The sequence below is a fragment of the Trichogramma pretiosum genome, unplaced genomic scaffold (assembly GCF_000599845.2).
Source record: "Trichogramma pretiosum strain Unisexual culture from Peru unplaced genomic scaffold, Tpre_2.0 scaffold32, whole genome shotgun sequence".
Lineage (NCBI taxonomy): Eukaryota > Metazoa > Arthropoda > Insecta > Hymenoptera > Trichogrammatidae > Trichogramma > Trichogramma pretiosum.
Genome location: NW_019641641.1, coordinates 1749945 through 1772016, shown reverse-complemented (window position 1 = coordinate 1772016; position 22072 = coordinate 1749945). Strand labels below are relative to the sequence as shown.

The following is a 22072-nucleotide window of genomic DNA, read 5'->3' as shown; positions in this document are numbered from 1 at the left end:
CACAAGTCGCACATTCATGCTGTATAACCGAGAGGGGAATGCGCGCAGTGAGCGTAAATTGTTTGCATTCACACAAGAACGCAAATAATAACGCAGCCGCGGAATCAAAGATGCGTAAAGCGAGAATGACGTTTTAAGCGAGTACCTCTCCGCAGCAATGTGTATTATTATTTTTTTCTTTCTTTTTTTTGCAAATATCTGGCTTGTTTTTCCGCTCCTCGCTTACAGTCCTAATAATAATACGAGGTGCCACCTCCGTTATTTTGTTTCACTACTCACATAGTAACTTTGACAAAATTCACTTCTTACATTCGATTAGTAGAACATCGCAAGTGTATTAAACGCGCGCTGGCTGGGAAAGATCGTTGAAAAATTCCCACGGATCGAATCGTTCAACACGTTGCAACTGCAAGCCGGTGCAGGCCCGCGGGTAGCAATCTTAATAATAGTTTTTCACCAAGACCTGCTTGGACGCGATTTTCGAACCCATTATTCTCGCGACCCTACGTTTATTTACATGATGTGTATGCTTGGCAAGATGACACTTGCATAACTCAACGAAACGCCTGCAGCTACTTTTGTCTTTTTCATTTTAGTACGCTACGTCTGTTTAATACACAATAACTGCTTCTCGTAAACAGTCAGCAAATATTTTGCATCCTAGATTGTTGAGAGCCATATAAGATTTCGAATAAAATCTTACTGAATGATCTTTTCAAGTTGTTGAATTGTCGATTTGACTGGATTGAAACTGTAAATAGAATATTGCATTTGGTTAAAATGGTCCCACTGTGCCTCGCGGGCATCCAGTCCTCCTCGTACGAGTATTTACTTTGATTCGCCAAGTTTCCGGTAACTTAGTTAGTGGACCACAGATATCAGTTGTGTGAGTAAATGTCTATGTACGCGGGTACGTACGAGTGAGCCAAAGAGAGAGTGAGAGAGATAAAGAGAGAAGTAGCTTACAACCACCTTGCAAATTTTGTACCGTGTACAAAGAAGCGAAGTGGGTAGTCTGCGGAGTCAGAATAGTTTAGTTCTTGCTGCGTATCACGCTTACAAGGAAACTTCAAATAGTATCGCGAGTACTGCAGTAACAAAGGGCAGGGTTTGGATCACGTTCTCGCTTTTCATTGCCTATAGCAGTATAGCAGCGATCAACAGTGCTCGGAGCACCATTATCACATTATTTTGCGTAATGAAACATTAATTATAGCAAATATGTCTATAATTTAAATTGAAATTTTTATATGTCAGAAAGAAGGGCAAAAGATTAATCGAAGTAAAATTCTTCATTGAAGTAATGGCGATAATTGGCAATTTAATCAAAAGTTGAAATATTGAAAAATCGATCTGCAATGGTAAAAAGGCGGCGAGAATATTCTTTGAATTCTGTATAGTTGCATATTACATATCTTTCCGTCTCTCGCGTATAGTAATTTACAAGCAGCACGTCATTCACAACAATTACAAAATTCCACATTCAACGCGACAAGGTATTAAAGCTCGCGCGCGTTTACGCTTGATCACCCTTTGGACGCGCTCAAAAAGCTCGCGAGTACTTGCAGCAAATCACATTGCAACGAGCGCACAATACACACACACCCTCACACAAACAAAACGGGGCTCATCGCTAGGTAATGAGGTCTTTCCAGGCCAAACGATAACGATCGAGACTTCAAATGATAATTATTTATCATCCCCCCTGGTGAGATAGAGTGACGCTCACGCAAGGCTGAACTTTCATATACGCGGATCGATACAAGTATACGCATTCGCAGTACAGAGCATTCATCCATATCTGTATATGCGCCGAGCTGCACATACACAAGCATACAATATGCGTATATGACTTTTGGAGGGGCCTATTTGCATCGGTTAATGTGTGATTTGCTGCAGAGAGTGTAGCGTTATTTTAATCCTTGCCATCTCTGACCGATACGCCTATGCGCTATTTAGTAACCGCAAATCGCGACTGGGCTTATACGCGAGCTCTGCTGTTGCCAGTGCTACTACTGGTACTACTACTGCTGCTGCTGCTGCTGCTATGCTACACTCGTGGTCGACTTAACAAACGCATTGCCATCGGCTCTTTGCACGATGTTTGAAGGCTCACCACGAAAATGTATGCGTGCACGTGTACATTTACTTGAGCTCGTTTCGCCATGTAGCCAGGTATTGTTCATTGATATAGTTAGCTTAGCCGAGTACAGCTCCTAAGCTTGCTAATTTTCATTTTTTCCAAAAGTCAAACTCGTAAATTCTAATTTCGGTTCAAAATCCGTAATAACTTGCTATATCTTTTATAAAATAACCCGATGCATCTGTGTTAAAAACGATTTTGAAGAAAGTGGGGGATATTTAAACTACTGTTATCAACTGCGGCTATCAGTGCAGTTTCGGGTTTATATTATTCAGGCTGTCGGTTCATTAAAATAGAACGTTAAATTAGAATGGGACTTGGACTACTTTGATTACAGTTGCGTTGGACCAAGTCTACAACCACATTCTCATCTTAATGCTCGCTGTGATGGACTAACCCTACTTGGCTAATAAAAACGCTGCTTTAATTTTTTGTAAAAAAATTAAAATGTTGGTATTTTGAAATGCGAATGACCAAAATTTTCAAAAATTAGTCCACGCGTGGGAAAATCTACCTCGCATCATCGGCCAAAAGTTGTTTCCACGATCTGCATGGTTATTTAGAAACGGAACCTACATTTAAGCGGGGGTAGTTTGATTACGCAAACCGATTAGAGTTTCACTTATGGCTCGAAGTTGGCCATGCAAACTTCACAAAGGAGTAAAGTACACGATATACGAAGTGTAGCGATCGACTGGGGGCACAGTGGAGCAGCGAGTCGCAGCCTTTGTTTTCCGGATAATAGGTAAACGGCGATCGTCGATATTTGATTGTTTCGCGCGAGACACTCGTGCCTTCTGATTTCTAGAGTGAGAGAGAACACGACGAGAGGGCGATGGAGACACACAGTAGTACTTTCGCTGGGCGTTTGGCTCGCGTTTTGCGTGCGTATTTCTATTTCACTGGCTTGTGTGCGCTATATTCCAACTCTTTTTGTTCAGCGCGCGCGCACGCGTCAGTTTCGATCGAAATTTGAACATAGAGCTAGCGCAACGAAATTCCACCGCTTTTTTTATCGCTCCGTTCCCGGAGCTTCTTTTTGTAACGTTAAACTCTGCAATTTTCGCAAAAAGAGAAAAAACGCATAGAGATATTCGTTGCGCTATCATATGACGAATAGTTGATACACCTCCGTGTCATTGAAGTATGCTTTTTGTTAATTTGAAAATATTCATTTGTAAAAAGTTCAATGGAGAAAAAAGATCACGTACCTGATTCTTGCCTTTGAGGACAAGAACATTGGTGACACGCCCAAATGGCATACCCAGATGAATGATCTCTGCGTCCGTCACTTCATTAGGAATATTCCTAATATGTATCACACGAGAAGGCTTGCCACTTTGACTTTTGTCAAGCTTCGCCTAAAAACATAAATTAATAATTAGTTTCATTTTGTATCATAAGCATGAGATAAATTTCAATATTTTTTAAAGCTAAGATATGATACTACTAAATTTACGTTAAATTCTTGAATTTTAATCGATATTTTTCAACTCAAATAATACCTCAGTGATTTATTCGATATAATTAATGTTTTAAATCGTTCCAAAGATGAATCTGAGTGAACTTTTTCACAAGTTGAATAGGTATACGAATAGTTGGTTACGCATCGACCAATTTTCCAAAAAGCAAATCGCTGTTGAAAAAATAATGAACGCGAGTGCTTGTGCACATATAGACGAGAAAAATTTTTATACATACGCGCGAGCATACAGGTACATCAAAAATACACGCATCAATGCAACTACGCGTAAGAATAGACGATACTGCAAAGAAAGAAGTAAAAATTGAAGATGAGCAAGTAGTATAAATCTAGCTCTGGGTATATTTAAATCAAACTGCTTGCGTGCAGCGGTGATAATAGTACAAGTAGTACAAGTAGTATACAGCAGAGGTACTAGATGCAGTAGTTAAAGAAGTATACTAGTATATATATACTAGTACATCGCCCGAGGCTGAGTTTTCAATCACAGCTCAATCTTCTCGACTCGCGAGCGCACATTTCTACCTTCTTCCTTTTTTGCCTCCGAAGCTCGCTTCCGCGTACAGGGATTCCCTTCGAAACTTGCATACATACTCCACTGCGCCACTCGAACTTTAAGTTTTCTTTCATTTTCCTTTAGATCGTGTGACAATAATATACAAATAAGTCGGTAATACGGTACTATTTAATTTTTTTAACTTACAGCTTTGAAGTATTATTCGATTTATATCATTTAATCAAAATGATTTCATTCAAAAGTGACAAATTTTAATCCACGATACAATTGACAATTTTGTACCGTAAAAGAGATAGAGGCACCGTCATAGAGATATCGTAGAAGTAAATACTCTGCGTAGTTGAAAGTATAGTGTCAAAAAAGTTGAATCTTATACATGCTATGTGTTCTTCCACTGTGTGCTTTAGTCGAAAAAACAAACACTAGAGCAGTTAAAGTAGGGAGCGAGGAACAGCAGCAGTAACAGTAGCATCGAAAAGCTCGCCTTTTGATTGGCCGCCATTGTTTTGAACGATTGGGAAGAGCTCGCTGAAACAAACGAAGCAATACTAGCGGCGGCATCGCTTCCGCTCTCCATATACAGACACGCGCGGGGCTTCTTGATAAATTGCAACGAGCCAACCCAAATTTTCCATCAAAGCACCGAACGTACGTGTGGCACACGGGCGTGATATTTTGATCATTTTACCATTCTAAATAGTTAAATAAATGATGACACCGATTTGAAAAAAAGCTAGTGTGCGGGGGAGGCTGTTTGATGGCTTTTCAGACTGATTCACAAAGCAAATCGCAGTTCGATCAATCCATGGAACATTACGAGACCATAAATCACAGGAGAGTTTGAATCGCGGGATCAATGCTGCAACAATGGCAGACCGATCTTGCAGCCCAGTCACGGTTGAGCAATATTCAAGGGGCATCCTCTCCTCGGTACATAAGGCAGCTGTAGCGGCGGAAAGAGGACGACGATGGCAACAACAACAAGGACAACGACGACGACGACGACGACGACGACGTTCTAGAACGAAGGCGGACATTCTCGAAAGTGGTCATTGTTACCTGGCACGCGAGCGATGGTATTTCATCTTTCTTTCAGCGCAGCCCCGGTACTACCCGACGCATCCAGCAGCAATGGCAACGGCACCTCCCCTCGAGGTTTGTCTCCGTCACGTTTTCTACTCAGGACTCCTCCAGGGGATTAAAAAAGCCACGCGACGTTCTTTTGGAAGATATCTGCGTGTTGCACGTATCCTGCTTGTTGCCGCTGCTGCCGTTGCTGCTGCTGCTGCTGCTGCTGCTGCTTCTACTGCCTCAGGGTAGAAAAGAAAAAAACAAGACTAAAGTGTAAGGTGGGGCTGACCCACGAGGCGTTCGGAAGATTTATAGCAGGTAGTTTTGTAATAGAATACCCAGCTTGCAAGCTCTCTTTCGTCCAAGGCTGCGTGCGCGAAAGAGTGAGGGAGAAAGAGAGAGAGAGAGAGAGAAGGAGAGGGAAAGAGAGAAAGAGAGAGCGAGCGATTTTTAAAGATGTGAGCGTGCGCTTACGAGCGGCACGTATTATACTCTTGCAACGTGTTTGCGCGTAAAAAAAGCTTTCGCTGAGGCTAGTTTTATTTATGTCCATTCGGTCTCTTATTTTTACGATCTACTAAAGCGAGAAGTTTAAGTATTTAATTTCCTAGCTGACATTAAATTATTTGTTGAAATTATTGATAGACATATCGTGATGTGAGTTATATATTATACATTAGCAAAATTCGCATTTGCTCCTTCATATTTTAGTCTGTTTTGCAAATTAATTCGGAGCAAGGATTACGCTGGCTACGCGAAAAAAAACGCGCAGAGGCATTAAAATAATCTGCGTTACGCGCGAGAAAAGTGTATGCGCACATACACACGTACATTATATACGTCAACTCTGATGCTCTACATGACTCAACGAAGTGCTTTGCACGTTTTCCTGCGGGAAAGAGAGGAAGAGAAAATACAGGTTCCATGAGTGAAAGAACTGATGGTTTAGGGGTGTCAGAGCATGCCTCGTAGTGCCTACTCTCTCTGCATTTTTACGAGTTTAGAGCTACGCGAGCTGAATTATTTGAAAATGCGTCGGTGCTCTTTAAACGTATTTTTCTATTGTTATAGGACCTGAAGACCTCGCAAAGTTTGATCTAACGACTTTGTCTCAATTTCTATTGTATCATATGGATTCCTTTACTGAACAAATATTTTTGCTAAGCTTTGAAAGCTCGATGTAAAAAATATTTGATACTTTAATGCACAGTTCCCTTGTGTCTTTGACAAAAAAACGTCTTTTTTCGACAAGTTAAAGTAAAAAAAATTGGTTTAAATCCATCAATATATTCCAAATTCATGCATCGAGGATAAAAAACAAACGTGAGTCAATAAACGTTGCTTTCAATATTCATTGCAGAAGTTTCGGTCGTATATAAACGGTAAGCTAGCCGACGAAGTAATATTCGTTGGTAAAAGTTTAGTCCCCCACAGCAGCAGTAGAAGCAGCATCGGGTGCAATGCCACCACCGTCGAGAGTTCGATATCGAAAAAACTAAACCAGTTAAACGCGCTTATCATATAAAACTCGTGGAAACATGACCTTAAACATTGGAGAGGATTATCCACTGGTTAGCAAACACAAAAAGCCACGCTGTGTGCTTCCATTTTCCAGGGAGTTCATTAAAAAAAGAGAGAGAGAGAGCAAAACGAGTGAGGGAAAAGCGCGTGTCTCCACAAAAAAGAAAGAAGGAGAGAGAAAAAGAGAGCGAGAAAACTCGAGGGAGAGTGAGGGGTTGAAAGAAAGAGAAGGAGGACGGTTGCGAAAAGAGCAAAAGAATGAGAGTAATCGTCATTATCTAGAGACAGGGATGACGGCGAGGACGACGAGGACGATGGTGCGACGATGGCCGTGACGGTCCTCTTCTCGTCGTCGTCGTCGTACGCGCGCGAATGCGTTATATTCGCGCACACTCGAACGCGCCGGGACTTAATCTCAGCGAGTGAACTGTGTCAACAATGGAAATAGGATTAGCGTCGTAGCGCCGTGCCGTATCGCAGCACCATCAACTCCTCTTTTCCGCCATGCACTTTGTTGCCTGCCTTCCTCCTTTGCTCCGAGTAAAGTAGATGTTCTGTTTTCCAAAGGTTTTTTGTGCTTGTAATCTTTTGAGAGCTATACACGATCGTAGTAGTTTGATGCCAGCCGGCAATTCTTTTTAATTAACGCTATTGAAATTATGTTATTGCCAGTAACTGCGTGACGAACTACGAAACTCGAATGTAAGATGGAAAACATTTCAGAAAGCGATGTAAACTTCAACTGAATTAAAATTTCATTTTCTATCCTACTGAATGGAACGAGAAAACCGATGAAACTTGGATGCGACGACTTGTACGTTTTCCGGAATCAGCAAACTCATTTCTGACCCACGTGTAACTTTAAGAGTTTTTTTATGCGACCGTCCTTACCTAATATTTCTTTTTCTTTCTTTTTTCACAGATGTGAAACTACATAGACCAAGAGAGGGAGGTTACAAAGATGTTGCCAAAACTTCCGTGGTTGAAGCAGATCGTCCAACTCACCCTCTTCCTCTCTCTCTCTCTTTCTCTCTCGGTTGGCGCAGTATCAGCAGCAGCTTTTTCCGGCTGTTCAACAGGTCACGCGCGCCCTCGAGGTGAAGGGAGGGTAAGAGAAAAAAATGAGTCAGATAATGGCACGTACTATTTGCAAGTAAGCTAACCACCCGCTGTTACTCAGCCCAGTGCCTGAATAAGCACGTATATATTTCGAGTGTTGACAGAAAAAAGTCGACTGCCGCCGCCGCCGTTGCTCCGGCTGTGCGACTCCGGCTGCTGTTACCGCCGCCGCTGCCGTTACACAAAAAACGACGGATGTACGTGTAAAGCTCGACTGCAATCCGGAACACGTTTGCGAAACAGAATGCGACGCCAGAAATATTTCACTCAGGAATACTTTACGGGGCAGAGATTTTCTATACCGCGGATGATAATTTAATTGCATAATTTATTAGTAGTGCCAACAGGTTAATCGCCAAGTAGAGCAACTTCAAAGAAACTTAAGCTCGAGTTTTGTTCGTTGAGAAGGTGGTGTTTACGAAGCCGTGAAAGCAACAGGCGGCAGTATCTCCATTAGAATTCCGAGTAGCACTGCAAGCTCTCCTCCCTCCCCCCTTAGCGGTTCTCTCTGCCTCTCTCTCTCGAGCTCAACGACAAGAACTAAGATTGGTGACGGATATTCGCTTGAATACGCCACAAAGATTGACTTTTACTCGCTCCTTTCTAGCACGCATGTATGCTTTGCAAACTTTTGCAGAAGAAACTCTTATCCCAAGAACTATAAGTTTTCAGTAGCAGCAGCAGAGTATTGTCCTGGAGTTTGAATTCATAGGCTAGAGGAAGACTCCAACTCCGTCAAGCGCGCTATAATCGATGCATACAATATGAATAAATCTATTTTTCTTGTGCTCTCGTCAGAATGCTTTAAAATATTCTTGTCACATACTCGCGTTTATGGATACATAAAACCAAAGAAAAACTGAGCAGAAAAGATGCCAGAAAATGACAGGATCGGGTATTCAATCCCTGATAAATACCTCATTACAAGGACTAATTAATACTGTAGATTACTAATGAGTAATCTACAGTATCGAACGTTCCATTCAGTAGCGAATGCGCTCTCGTCGTTTTCTCATTTAATATTTGCTTTTCGTTTTTGTAAAGCACATTTCGCCATTCCTGCCCATATACCTATAGCCAGTAGACAAGCATTTCTTTCTCAACAACTCTCCTTTTTTTTATTCTACTATCGCAGCTTACAACTCAATATCCTACTGAATTCGTTTTCGTTTCCGCTTCGTTTTCGCTTGTTAGCTTTCAATCTTTTTTCACTCGTCAAACCATGGCAATTCGACGTTAGCTCTTTTGCAGCTTGCAGTAATTATACATCTTAGAACCACGCGTCTAGAATTTCGCACCTATCGAACGCACTAGAGTAGAGAATTCAACAGTTAATACATTAACTACAGAAATTATACAATCAATTAAAGTCTTTTCCCTTCTAGCTGTGGTAGACTATGAAATATAAATTGAAAATTGATGTGACTATTAACCGTCGAATGGCGTTTCGGGAATATGTCGTTGAACGACTCTCGTTTACCTTTTATCATGATGCAGCAACCGAACACGTTCGTATTGCGGTTGGACACGTGTCATCAAAATCCCAATACAGTGAATAACTCGTTTATCACCTTAGCGATAAAATATTACAAAAAAAGTAAAAACTTTATCAATGTATTTCAAAAAATTTATTTATTACAACTCTGACGATGATTGTTCATTGAATCCGAAGAAATTAAACGAATTTCGGGAAAAATATTCAATAAAAATTCTCCTAGAACTCGGCACCTGCAAAGCATCTGTGCGAGGTACGGGAGACGGATGGCGGGATATAAAATATTGCATATAAAACGCCGGAGAAAAAGGAGGAAAATATTCGCTCATCGTAGAAGCGAAATCAGCTATATGAGCGGACGAAACGGACTCGGTCATTGCATTTGTAGGTAGGGGTCCGGGAGCGCAAAACACGGCACTCGTTGCTACTAACCGGCATAATAACTGCGAATATAAAAGGATATTAAAACAAGGGAGCGAAGAGCCCCGTGCATACAAATATACATATATCCTGCTGTCTCGTAAAATCGGATACTGTACCGGCTACTCCCTTAAAAGCGAATTTTATGCAGCTACTCCGAGCAGAATAAGTCTTTAAATGTCGACATCGCGTCGTGCAAAAACAGTTAAAACCTTGACTCAAAATCCCATACGGTACTGCGTATGTAAGTTACGAGTCGAATTTTTCTCAATAAAAGTTAATAATTGCATTACAAGCGATTACAAACGAAGTAAAAATTGTAATAAATAAATTAAAATTATAGCTCATGGGTGAGGGAAGAAAGCCAAATTCGTTGGTTAAATAGAAAGAATGGTTAAAACAACATTCACTTAAGAGGCAGTCGTCTGCCCTGAGTGAGCCTGGAAATCTCATGCAATCCATTGTGGGAAGGTAAGTGTCTGCTCGTAGAGTTGAAGCTTCTTGGAATAGAAGTTAGCAAGAGATAGAGAGAAAGAGAGAAATAGAGAGAGAGAGAGAGAGAAAGAGAATGGAGCGAGAGGAAACATTCGATAGAACCTTTTCTAGCGCACGCCCATTCGCTTCCGCAAGCTGGAAAGAGGAGCCCCACGCGTGCAGGCTGTATGTGGTAGCAGAGGGTTCGTCAAGACCCGCAGCGCGTCGGAGGATAAGATTAGTCAACGAGCAGCAAGAGTCGAACGTATGAAAGGAAGCGCCGGCTCTTCTCTTCCTCTCTCACGCGCGACGAGAAAGACGACGGACGTCCCAATTGGTTAATGCAACTTACTGCGTTTGCCCATGGGACTTGTCAAGACGCCAAGATCCTAACCAAGACTTCTTTTGCTCTTCGTCTCCTTCTTTCTCCCTATTACTGTACCAACTAACGCTTGACCATTTTTCTCAATAATTCGACGTATCGGATTTCCCTTTATTCAATTTTGTGATGGCACAATGTCTTTGATTTTAACCTCGAACATTACCCTCCTATTTTGCTTTTTCTCTCTTTGTAAACTTGAGGCTTCGCTCGAATTCAATAGAACTATCGCTGTACGCGTGAGCGGTGTGAATTTTTCATTCACCGCCGAGCTGGGGACGACGAAAATGCGTTGTGAAAATATGTTAGTTTACCTTTTGACGGAAAACCCAAGACATTAATCAAATTGACCAACAACGTGCAATCGCGTATAGCAGAAAAATGTCATCAAGGCTCGGGTTGTATCCGAGCGAAAAACACATCTGTCTTGTGCTCGTGTGCAAAGAAAAAAAACCATAGTCAACAGATCATCGACGCGACTCTTTCTGCTATGCAGATAAAGTGCGACAGCTATGTACTCGCGCACGTGAACACACGCACGGCACAGGAGGCGAAGTTTGTCGTGCTAAAAGGGACATTTACGTGTGCCGTCGGTTCGAGTCTCGCTTTATCAATAAGCGACAAATCTGAAATCGGGGACAGCCAGTACACAGTAGTAAGGCCAAAGGTTTGCTGTAGTACATATACACACGCGCACGAAAAACGTCGCGCAGCGCCGAGCGTTTTGCACGAGGCGCCTATTTATTAAGCCGGCCTGTTACAAGATTTCACCTGTAGTATAGGGCTATTTTTCACGTGTAAGTCGAGCGACTCTGCGCGTGTGTATGCGGTTATTTCTATGGACTTGCTTCGCTACGTAAGTTCGTTTGCGCTGCAAAACGGCAAAACAAACCAGAGACGGGCGAGCACAGTGCAGCACGAAAAAGAGAGACAGATCGACAGCTGAAATTCTGGCGCTGTTTTTGCGAGATATATTATGGCACATGCGTCAGTTCTGCATGGGTATATGTGTGATATATTTGTGTGTATGTTTGCTAGCAGCGGTCTCTCTGACTCGCGATACGGCGGGAAATATCAATCAAGCGGAGGGCCTGGAGTCGTTGCACATAGCACACGCTCGCGCACAGCACCAGTCGATGTTCGCTCTGATCTTACCTTTGCCTCGCACGCGCGCGCGCCACAGCTTTTACGAGATTAATCGTGCGGTGTAAATAAAAGCCAGTACAGCCGAGGAAAAAAAGACGAGGATATAGACGAACAGCATAATAGAATTAGTTTTGTTACATCTAGCGCCTGGATTACTGACGTGTATGAAAAAAGCGGGCCAGGCTAGGAAATTCCATCCTATTTTTACCTGTTTGGTATTGTTTATCGAAATTCCTAAAAAATATCAGTTTGTATGACCCGGACAGACATCTAGTTCCCCTATCAACGAGATTCCAATGATTAAAAAAATGCGCGTTCCACATCGGTATTTCATTTTTTATCAAATATCAAATGGAATAAAAATTCTTGTTCTGCTTTTATCTAAATTAAAAGCTCGATTTACATTTGTACACAGCAGCTCTCGACTGTGCTATTGCACAGCAAAGAGGTGATCATCTGTCAGCTAGGCACGCGTATAGAGTACACGCACACATTCGCGCATCTTATAAGACGGATCGCGATCTAATTGCAGGCAAAACCTCAGCGCCACCAATCTAACCGCGCCAACAAATTTATTGCTGAACTCTTCTTCAAAGTACCGAGTCCGGGCTATATGTACATTGAATTATTCGTTGCATAAATTTTGTGCGAACGTGCAGGCCAAGAGATAGAAAGAGAGAGAAAGAGAGAGAGAAGATATTCGCTGTAGCGAGTGAAAAAGAGACATGGCAGAGTGCCCGTAGTGCTTTTCTACAGCAGCAGCAGCGGCGGCGGCTCACTCTCAAGAGCTCGACGAATCTCGTTACCCAAGAGCAAGCCTCGTACATACTTTGTTACGAGCTTGAATTTATCATTCAAATCGTTTCACGGCTTTAGCCCATCGCGATTTTGTGGCTTAGTCGCGCGGTGAGTTGCGATTTCCACTCGCGCGCTTATAACGACTCGGCCGATAATGATTTACGAGCTGAGCTTTGCAATAGCCCCCGTGTATACACAGATCTTGTTGCGTTTATAGTGGAAAATACCTGCGCGCGAGCAGAGGCAGAGAAATTAAAAAGAAAGAAAATTAGCGTTGGAAATCCGCCTGGTTTTACGAGTCCTGACCTCGCATTGTTATTTTTGCTAATACCCGTAAAAGGGAACAGGTTATAAAGATACTTTTAAAAGGTACGAGCTTGCGAACGCGCGGCGAGTTGTGCGAGGCGTTACTTTTTGTATATGTACTTAAGCGATTCTTCGGCCGCGTTCGAGTGAAAAACAAGGGAAGAGAGAAAGAGAGAGAGAGAGAGAGTCGAAAACGGTCGGGGCGAAGCTGCTGATGCCGTATGAGCCGTGGAAGGTGGCTTTTTACAGCGCATAAAAGGGGACACCTGCACTACGTCTCATAAAAGCCGTTGCCTCGACTTTACGTCGCTGGTGCTGCTGCTACTGGGGGCGCGCGCTGCTAATCCAGAAAATGAGATCCTAGACGCGGGCTTCAATGGATGAAGAACGTTTCGGATTTCCGGACCGTCTCTTCGCCTTGCAGCTGCTGCTGCTTCTGCAGCACCGCGTCATCGTCCAACGACCTTGATCAATTTTATTTTTTTTCTATAGCTTTATATTCTTTATATTCCCTATCATAGCTCGCTTGGTTTTCGGAGTAATAAACCAGTATTCGATCCGATGTAGGCATTGTCAATGCTTTAGATGGAGAATGAATGATCGCGTATCTACCATATTGGAATAACTGTATCTCCGACAAAAAGCCACAGAGAAGCTACAGAAAAAATGTATTAATAAGTCTCTGTTGAAAGCACGGATTATGTAAAAAAAATTCCATTCATCGGTTCGATAATTAAAAATTTTTTGAAATCAAAATCCCAAATTCTAATTTCTGATACGGGCATAGTACGTTCAAAAAGTTTTTACTTAAGCTTAGGATAACGAAAAATGTCACAATGAGGCTCATTAAAAATCAAAAGCCAAATAAAAGTTGGTCAGGTGTTTGAGAATCGCTTTTTCATGGTCTCTTAATATCTCTCTTGTAGCTAATTTGAAGTATTTTTATGGATCTTATGTGATAGACAAGAGTAAAAATCTTATTGATCAATCTCATGTAAAAACCTCTTATAAATATTTGTCACTAAACAAATGATAGGGTGTAAAATTTGAAAAAAGAAAGATAAATCAAAAAACGCATTAGTAAAACGTAAGGACTAGGATGAAACAAGTTTATCAACCAACAGCGGAAAACAATACTCGAGGGTTGCGCTTTTCTCGAGGGAAAGTAGTTGAAATTATTCCGGGGTATTTAAACTTATTGTGCGTTCTCAAAACGCGACGGCTCAATACAGCAATAGCATGAGAATGAAAAGAGTGTGTATATGTAATATGCATCATTCTGCGTTTGAAAATGAAAGGAAAGCCTTTACATAGCGGGGCATTTACCATAGCTCCAAACAGCGTAATTTAACTCGAAGCCGGGACAAGAGGGGAGAGGGTGAGGAAGCGAGAAAGGAAAAGCGGGAGGGAGTAAGAGGGAAGAGATCCAAAACTACTCACTGGAGCAAAGCTGCTGCTGCTGCTGTTGCAGCTGCTGCAGTATACGCGCAGTTCGTGAAAGGCCGAAATAACACATAAACGCGTATCCCATTCAGCTAGTGGCTGTTGCGTAACAAGAGCGAGCGACTCTTGCATTGCCAGAATAAGCGACGTTTCGAGTTAGACGCGGGAAATTAAGCACGAAAAAACGAGAATGACAACGTGCCGCTCGCAAGCGAAAAATATAAAGGACCAGAGAAATAAAAACGGAGGGACGATGAAGGCGTGACGTTGAGGAAGAAAATAAAAGCGTAGCCGCTTCTGCTCCTGTTGCTACATAGCTGCTGGTACTGCTGCTGCTGCTGCTGCGACTGCCACTGCTCAAAAACGGCTAAAATGTAGGAAATGAGAAACACGGATGAGCAAGCTCTCGTAGACTTTCTCTGTTTTGACACGCCCCACCTCCCTCTCCATTTCTGTTTTGACTGTCGGCTACTGTGCACAACACGAGTAGTTAGAAACAATTTGATATTTATCAGGCTGCCCTGCTACACAACCCTTTGGCTTTGTGTATTTCTGTCTAGGCTGGGTGCGCGACAATGAAAAATTGATGGCCGGCCAAAAACCATATTCATCCTATTCCATGCTGCATTCATCGCATTCATAGCTGTTTACCTATTCATCAATTCGTCTATTCATTTATTTTGCATTCACTACGCTCACGCGACGCAACGAATTGTAAAATGATATTAATTCCTTTGAAGCTTACCTTCTTCGCGTCATTGTTATTGTCTGCTGCGTGATGAGGTTGGGGACTCATAGCTGCACCATTACTGACGGCACCACTTTGTGACAGGAGTTCATCGCTTCCTCTCTGAAAAAGACAAAAAATATCGTTCAAGAATGTGCGATTGAAAGTTATTTTTACAGTGTAATAGTTTTTTTTTGTCGAAAAGAAATAGATAAAACTTCAACTCAAAACCAGAGAGTTGATATCCTTATACAATACTGCGATAAAAAAAATAGTCTTGCAGTTTAATACTAAGCGTCTACGTTACGAAAACTTCATCGCTCGGAGACCGTTTGTGGATACATTGAAAATATATTCAAAGCAGAATATATTTTTGATAACAACTTCGAGACTCAGACATTGAGAATTATATATCCAGGGAAAGGCAAAAGGAAAAGTAAGAATAACATGCGAATATTAAACCTGCGTAATCCGCATGAAAGCTAGCTACATCGCAAAGTATAAGAAGTTGAGCCGAACCGTATGCGAAGAAGACGCATCTCCGGTCTCGTGCCGCCTCTTTCTCAGTCTGTCTCTCTCCATCTCTCTATATTGGAGCACGATTGCAGAAAGAGAGAGAGAGCTAGAATGGTTGATCAAAGAACGTCAAATCTGAAGATGATACCAGCTGTGCTGCAGCTAGCTCGCTCGCCCTGAGGATCTTATAAAAGGCGAACGTGCGCGCGGGCTCTAACGTAAGCGCAAGAAGCAGTACAGCAGACGACATTTTTCCCCGCTGCTACAACTACTACTGCTCCAATCTCTCGCTTGGACTGCATGTAATTTGCACGAAGGAATTGAGCTTGCAGCACGAGTAAAAGGAGAAGAAACGACATATGAAAAAGAAGGAGAAAATCTTTACTTTAACTGCTAATACTACTTCTGCAACTGCAGTGCTGCTACTCTTTCTCCTCTACCTTTACTCTACGGAAACGTTGGTAGTTAACAAAATATGTACGCGAACGACTCGATTTTGAGCCACTCAGACGAGAGAAACAGAGATTTCGCGCAGGCAAACTTGCTCCGGAGCTTTAGACTCTGGGACTCGAATTATTAAAAGCGAACGTAAACGTTAAGTCTCAAAAGGATTCTGAATTTCTGTATGAAAAGATTGTTGTATTAGAGACTGTTGAATAAATGTAATCACGGATCAGTTGAAAGGGATGGATCGCAGCATTTTGCTTCCTGCACACAAGAACCCCATCGCTCGCAAATTGGGTCAACAAGCCGATGAGAGAGTTACGTCAATACTGACTCGAAGTAATAGCAAAGGAATACATAAATTTATGCTTTGAGCCCCGGCGCAAGTTAAAAATATTTCATACCAGTTTCTTATTAAAAACGTTGGAATTAACTTTCAGTGTTGTGTGCCATAATAACACGCATCGATGTTGGCGTTAGATTTTTTTCCTCGATTCATCGTTTCTGCTTTCCACGTAACAAGTGTATCGGCTAGAGCTTGCGATAGGTTCCTCATTAGTGATTATAGATAAAGTATTGAAATGTTGATTCAACAGCAGTTTTGAACTGGCTCGTCGAACTATTCTGCAAATAATCTTTTTTCAATCTGACCTATATTTGACTATAGTCGTCTACGTATAATTAGCGGTTTAACGACTTTTTTTTGAAAATTCAAGTGTTACAAAAAACTACACATTGAAGTGCCTTTTTGTCGAGGAAAAGAGTTTCTCACCGAAAGAAAGAAAGAGTGAGGGACAGAAAGAGAGAGAAAGAAAGTTCATGAATATAAAATTGCTGCGTACGCAAGTTATACATTAAGGCGTACGAAATAAAATTTATTCCGCTTATTGTTATTCTCACTCTCAGTAACCAAGGCGAGAACTTTAGCCGAAGAAGTAAAAAAGACAAATCTCAGCAATTCCTCATTCCTCTCGTCTTTCAAGTAAATTTTCAAATAAGACGTTAGTCTACTTTTGCGAGAAAGAAAGAAGTTTCGTGCAAAAAAAAGAGAGAGCCCAGAGTAGTAAGAGACGCGAGAAAAAAGGTACATTTCGTTTTTTCACTTTTGCACATACGAAGTGTTATACGCTAGCCCAGAAGCAGCAGCCGCAGCCGCAGCAGCAACAGCAGAAAAGGAGCGCAAGTCGGGGAAAACTGAGGTCTTTCTACGGTCCCCTTGGTGATCCTTCGATAAGTTCGTGCTTACGCGGTTACGCCATTCGACCTCATGAATTTCAAAACAACTTTCAGATCGAACAACGCGTATGTCAGCCAAAAAGCGTCTAAATACGCTTTGAAAAAATATGAGCTGCGTCTCTGGCATACGCTACGTAGAGGGCGAACCAACTGCTGACGTAACACGTTCGCAAAAGTATTATATGCGCGCGAAACTGCCGTCATTATGAGTTTTAAGGGCATTAACAAATTGCTCCAAGATCGATCGGGTCTCGAAGATTGCTCGGATTGAAGATTTCTCTCGGCTGGGGAGGGAATCGTTTTGTAGCATCTCATCCGGTGCGGAAAAGATGTGTATATACATCAAAACATGGAAAACAGACAAAGTTATATGCGCGTTCAGTGAAACTAGCCAAAGAGAGGGCGAGAGCGAGAGAAATATCGAAGCAAGCTAGAAACGAAAGCAGCAGCAAATGGAGAGGAGAAATAGTTGGCAAGATTAATGGCTTACACAGCCGGAGTCGGGGAGAAGAGAGCGAGAGAGAGAGAGAGAGAAAGAGAGAGAGAGCTTCGAGGTATATAGACTCGAGAAGATACGCAAAGCAGTCGAATAAACTACTTCTCACCCGTTCGGCTTCGCGAGAGGGTGTAGGAGTAGAGTTGCAAGTTTTCCTCGGACAGCTTTGCAATCGGCCTAAAGTATAATTTACAAGACTCGGAGAATCTAGTCATGATCCCGGAGATGCGCGCTCGGCCGCGCTCCCGACTCGCAGCCTAGCAAAATACTTTTTTCGATACGTAAAACTCCTAAGGGAATTTTTTTCCACGCGTACAAGCTCTGCCTGGTCTGCTTTCGCTACCGTTTTCTCTCTCTCCCTCGCTCTCTGCAGAGAGCTGCTGCTCCTGCTGCACTGGAGCTAGCTGTGCGCGCGCGTCCGTGTGTGCACTTTCCCGTGGAGCATTTCTGGCTCTGATGTATGACTATATCGAGTTTATACGGCTATATTATGCGCAATTGGCGTCAGCGAGCCGCTTGCCCGCGTCGGCACACGGGCGATAAACTTCTCCAAACAGTTTGGATTACAAGCTATTGGCCAATGGCTTTGGCGCGCAAGCACACGCCACTATACGAGAACTGGACGATTGTTTGTGTGCGGCACACGCAGCGAGAGGCGTTAATACGATACATTTGCCACCTCTCGATCATTAATAAGAGAGAGAGAGAGAGAGAGGCGTAGTAGTATAACGCGCTGGGCTTACAAATCGAGGAACTAATTTGCTTCGAGGCATGCACGAGTCATAGGATGCGGCTAGCCATATTGCTTAATTTACTTTGAATTAAAGCTCGCGCGCACGCAGGCAAATTAACGACCGATAATTAACTTTATATCGCGGGTTTTTGCAAATAAACATCAGAAGAAAATCGATGCCGAGAGCGAACAAAAGTTCCACGAGGATCTACTCGAATTCTTTTCTCGCTGCTGCTTTTCGCACTCGTGCTCAGCTCTGCTGCGATCCGAGCTTTATTTTTGCTCTTACAACTCGCAGGTATTACATTCTATTTTCTTTACAGCATTGTTAATTACATAGAAAACTCTGATGAAGATGACATTACAAGAGTACTCGATATAATTACTTCATTATATAAATATATTTTAAAATTACACAGCGAAGCTGGAATACATTATCTTGATGATGAAGTTGCTTCAAGGTAACGCAAGAATTCCAGCAATGTTGAAACTCGCGAACGTAAAATTAATTATTTTATTCGCCGCGCGTGAAAGCGAAAACCGGCGAGTAAAGCTCGGGTAAATTTTATAATTAAACTTGTACTTTTAGCTCGATGTAAAAAAAAAAAATACCTGTGTAAAACAAAAATTGCGCGCGCGAAGAAGAAACGTTGTCAAGGCTCGATTAAGCGCACTCATAGTCGACGCACGCGTGCGCTCAAGTAGCTCGAGTACATGGCGACTGCCAATCACAACTTTGGGGTAAGCCTACGTGTGTATACACACGTATATTAACGTAGACCGAGCGAGTTTACCAGTCATTATTTGTGTTTTGACGGTAATAACTAGTATCCCCGTAAAAGCAACTTATGTATGTAATATGTATGTATATGTGGTAGAGCGCGGGCGAACACTTAAAGCACCAAGACGATCTATAGCTAGTATCAAGAAAACGGTCTAAGTTTCCAACAAGCAAGCTTAGAATATCTATGTATTTGCGTGACTGTGTATGTGTGTGTAGAGAGCGAAAATACTCAGCTTCAAGGGGCCTCATTTGTGAGATTACTTCGCCAGTTGGCTTTATATATAAATGAATATATATTCAAGTTGCAGGGTGTATGCTAATAAACGTGTTTATGTAAAAGAAGTAATTTTCAGCCTTCCTCTGTCTTTGGTTCGGATATATGCGTAATAATAAATGTTGACGATGAACATTTTTACATTTGGGTATAACGACCCATCATTGCTGGAACATTAAAGGGCGTGTATATAGCGGCGTGTTTCGCGCAGTTTCTGCCGCACTGGTCTATAGCAACGCACAGCGGAGTATACAGTTCTCGAGCTCGCTCGCTGCAGCTGTTGTCGCTGCTGCGCGGATGCGATAATACTTGCTTTACTCGATTTTCTTTGATCCAGCAGTACTGGCACGGGGAAGAGAGATTATGACGTCAATGATATAACACAAAAGCTGCGTTGTACCACAGTACCGAGTGCGAAGAGCTTTCGTCTCTCTTTCATATGCTTCACCACCTATACACACATAATAAGAGCTGAATGAGAGAGAGAGAGAACCAAGAAAAGCAAGCAATATTGCTGCTGCTGCTGCCGTCGCAGAGCTCGTCTCAGCTCATCTCGAGCTCTTGGAATGACGATAAAAAGTTGCTTCCATACTAGTATAATGGAGAGCGATAAGGAGACAAGAACTGCAAAAGTTTTCTTACCGCTGCTCAACTCAGTCCTCCGTATACCTAGGAGCACTTGACGACTTTTGCACGACAATTCTTTTTGACGAATTGACCAATCGGAGAAATAACATTCGATAGACTCATGTTTTTGGATGTGTAAATCTTGCTCTCATTATTATATTATCTTATCTTTATATTGATACATAGTACCACAATACAATAAGTATTATGCACTGAATTCCGGAGCCAGTATTTAAAAGCTCTACCATTTTTACAAAAATAAAATTCAGAGAAAATATTCAAGTTTACTCTGCGATCTGTCAAATCCTGAATTCTTTCAATTAGCTTGGGTCACTTTTATAGCGACACATTGTACACGCTCTGAATGTGAAAAAAAAGAAAAAAAGATTGGTAATTATGATAAACATCGATCAATCTAATTTTACGATCTCGCGTATTAGTGCTCCTCGCATCTAAAAATAATTATGAAGCATGAGCAGCGCACTTTAATTAACATAGTAAATCAAAAGATATCTATTGGAGTCAACAGCTGACGTAAAAGTGCAGTATAACGTATGGATGAAAACAAATCTGAATAATATTCCGATACGAATATTCAAACGCATTATAGGTTACTCGGGTGCAAGTGTGCGCATAGCAGCAGAGGTAGCGGCAGATGTACGATCGTCGCGTGGCAAGTAAATCAAATTTAAAAAATCCCGCGTGAGTATCTTCATAGTCCATGTCAGCCGTATAAATGGGCGCCGGGTCGCGAGCAAAATAACTCGAGAAATAGCTGTCTAGCATCCCCTAGAGCGCAGTACCTTAATCTGAACTCACTCTCTCTCTCTCTCTCTCTCTCTCTCTCTTTCCCATTTTTATCATTTTTCTCTTTACCTTTTTTTTGTCTGTATAGAGAGGGAGAAAAGGACTTCAAATTTGCCCCACTTGCCATCGTAAATTCAATCTACGCAGCAAAAAATGACCCATCGAATGTGGAAGAAATTACGGTAGATTGCAGTGCCCATTGGAAATAGCTAGAAATAAAAGTATACGCCGCTGCTGCTGCTCGCGCGAGTATCGATTGACTTTTTCAACGTCCGAGTTAAAAGTATTTGCATTTTTCATCTGCAATTCAAGCAAGCAAACTTTTCATGAGAAAATCATTCTATTTTTCAGAGCACCAAAACTAAAATCAATCTCTCCTGCGGGCTGCTTTCGAACAAAAATTTGTCAACGTTTTCGAGCAGCCCATCCTATACAAAGAACTGAAAGTCGTTTAGAGATTATGGCACATGATACGCCTTAATTATTGCCCTAGACGTTTAATTACATTGATAATGTTTCCGAGAGCAGCTAGTTGTTAAACAATGTCGAGCGTGGGTATATTTTTCAACCTCGGCAATATAAAACCAATTACTGGCCATTAGAGCTAATCAATCCTACTTAAAATTGAAGCACCAACAGCAGGTGACGCTCAATTTAGTTCAATCTAATTTCACACATTCGCGAGCGTTATCTCTCTTTGAGACTTCTTTACCTTAAATCTTTTTTCACTATTTTCATCCTTTTGCCGCTGGATCAGAGTCGGTAAACTCATTCAATATTTACTCTGCTGGTTCATTGAAAATTTTCACCTCAGAGTGCCTGCGCATTTCTGAATACACGGATAACCTTACCCCGCTATACTAACTCTGCTGGGGGTGATAGCTGCTGGTGCTGCCGGGCGCTCGCTCGGGTTCTAGCTTTTCAAAGAGGATACTTTTTCAGCGATAATAATAATCCATCACGCTAAGTGTATACATATTTTGAAGATTTGAATTATTCAAGAGTCAGGATAACCAGCTGGTGAGTGATGAATAAAAATATCGCACTTCAACTTTTTTGCGCGATTCCGCTATTTGCGTTTTCGCTTTCGACTCTCGTTGTTTTCTCACAACA

The 22072-nt window shown here is 42.0% G+C and overlaps 1 protein-coding gene across 4 annotated transcripts in view; it reads right to left on the bottom strand.

Moving 5' to 3' along the window:
* Window positions 1-22072, bottom strand: part of LOC106652595 (polypyrimidine tract-binding protein 1) — a 208385-nt gene that overhangs the window by 42532 nt on the left and 143781 nt on the right. For all 4 annotated transcript variants that reach the window (XM_014371641.2, XM_014371643.2, XM_023459712.1 and 1 more), the window contains exons 3-4: window positions 15061-15165; window positions 3355-3504 (exon numbers count right to left, since the gene is read on the bottom strand). In XM_014371641.2, the coding sequence (XP_014227127.1) occupies window positions 3355-3504; window positions 15061-15165 (255 nt within the window). The remainder of the gene's footprint in view (window positions 1-3354; window positions 3505-15060; window positions 15166-22072) is intronic.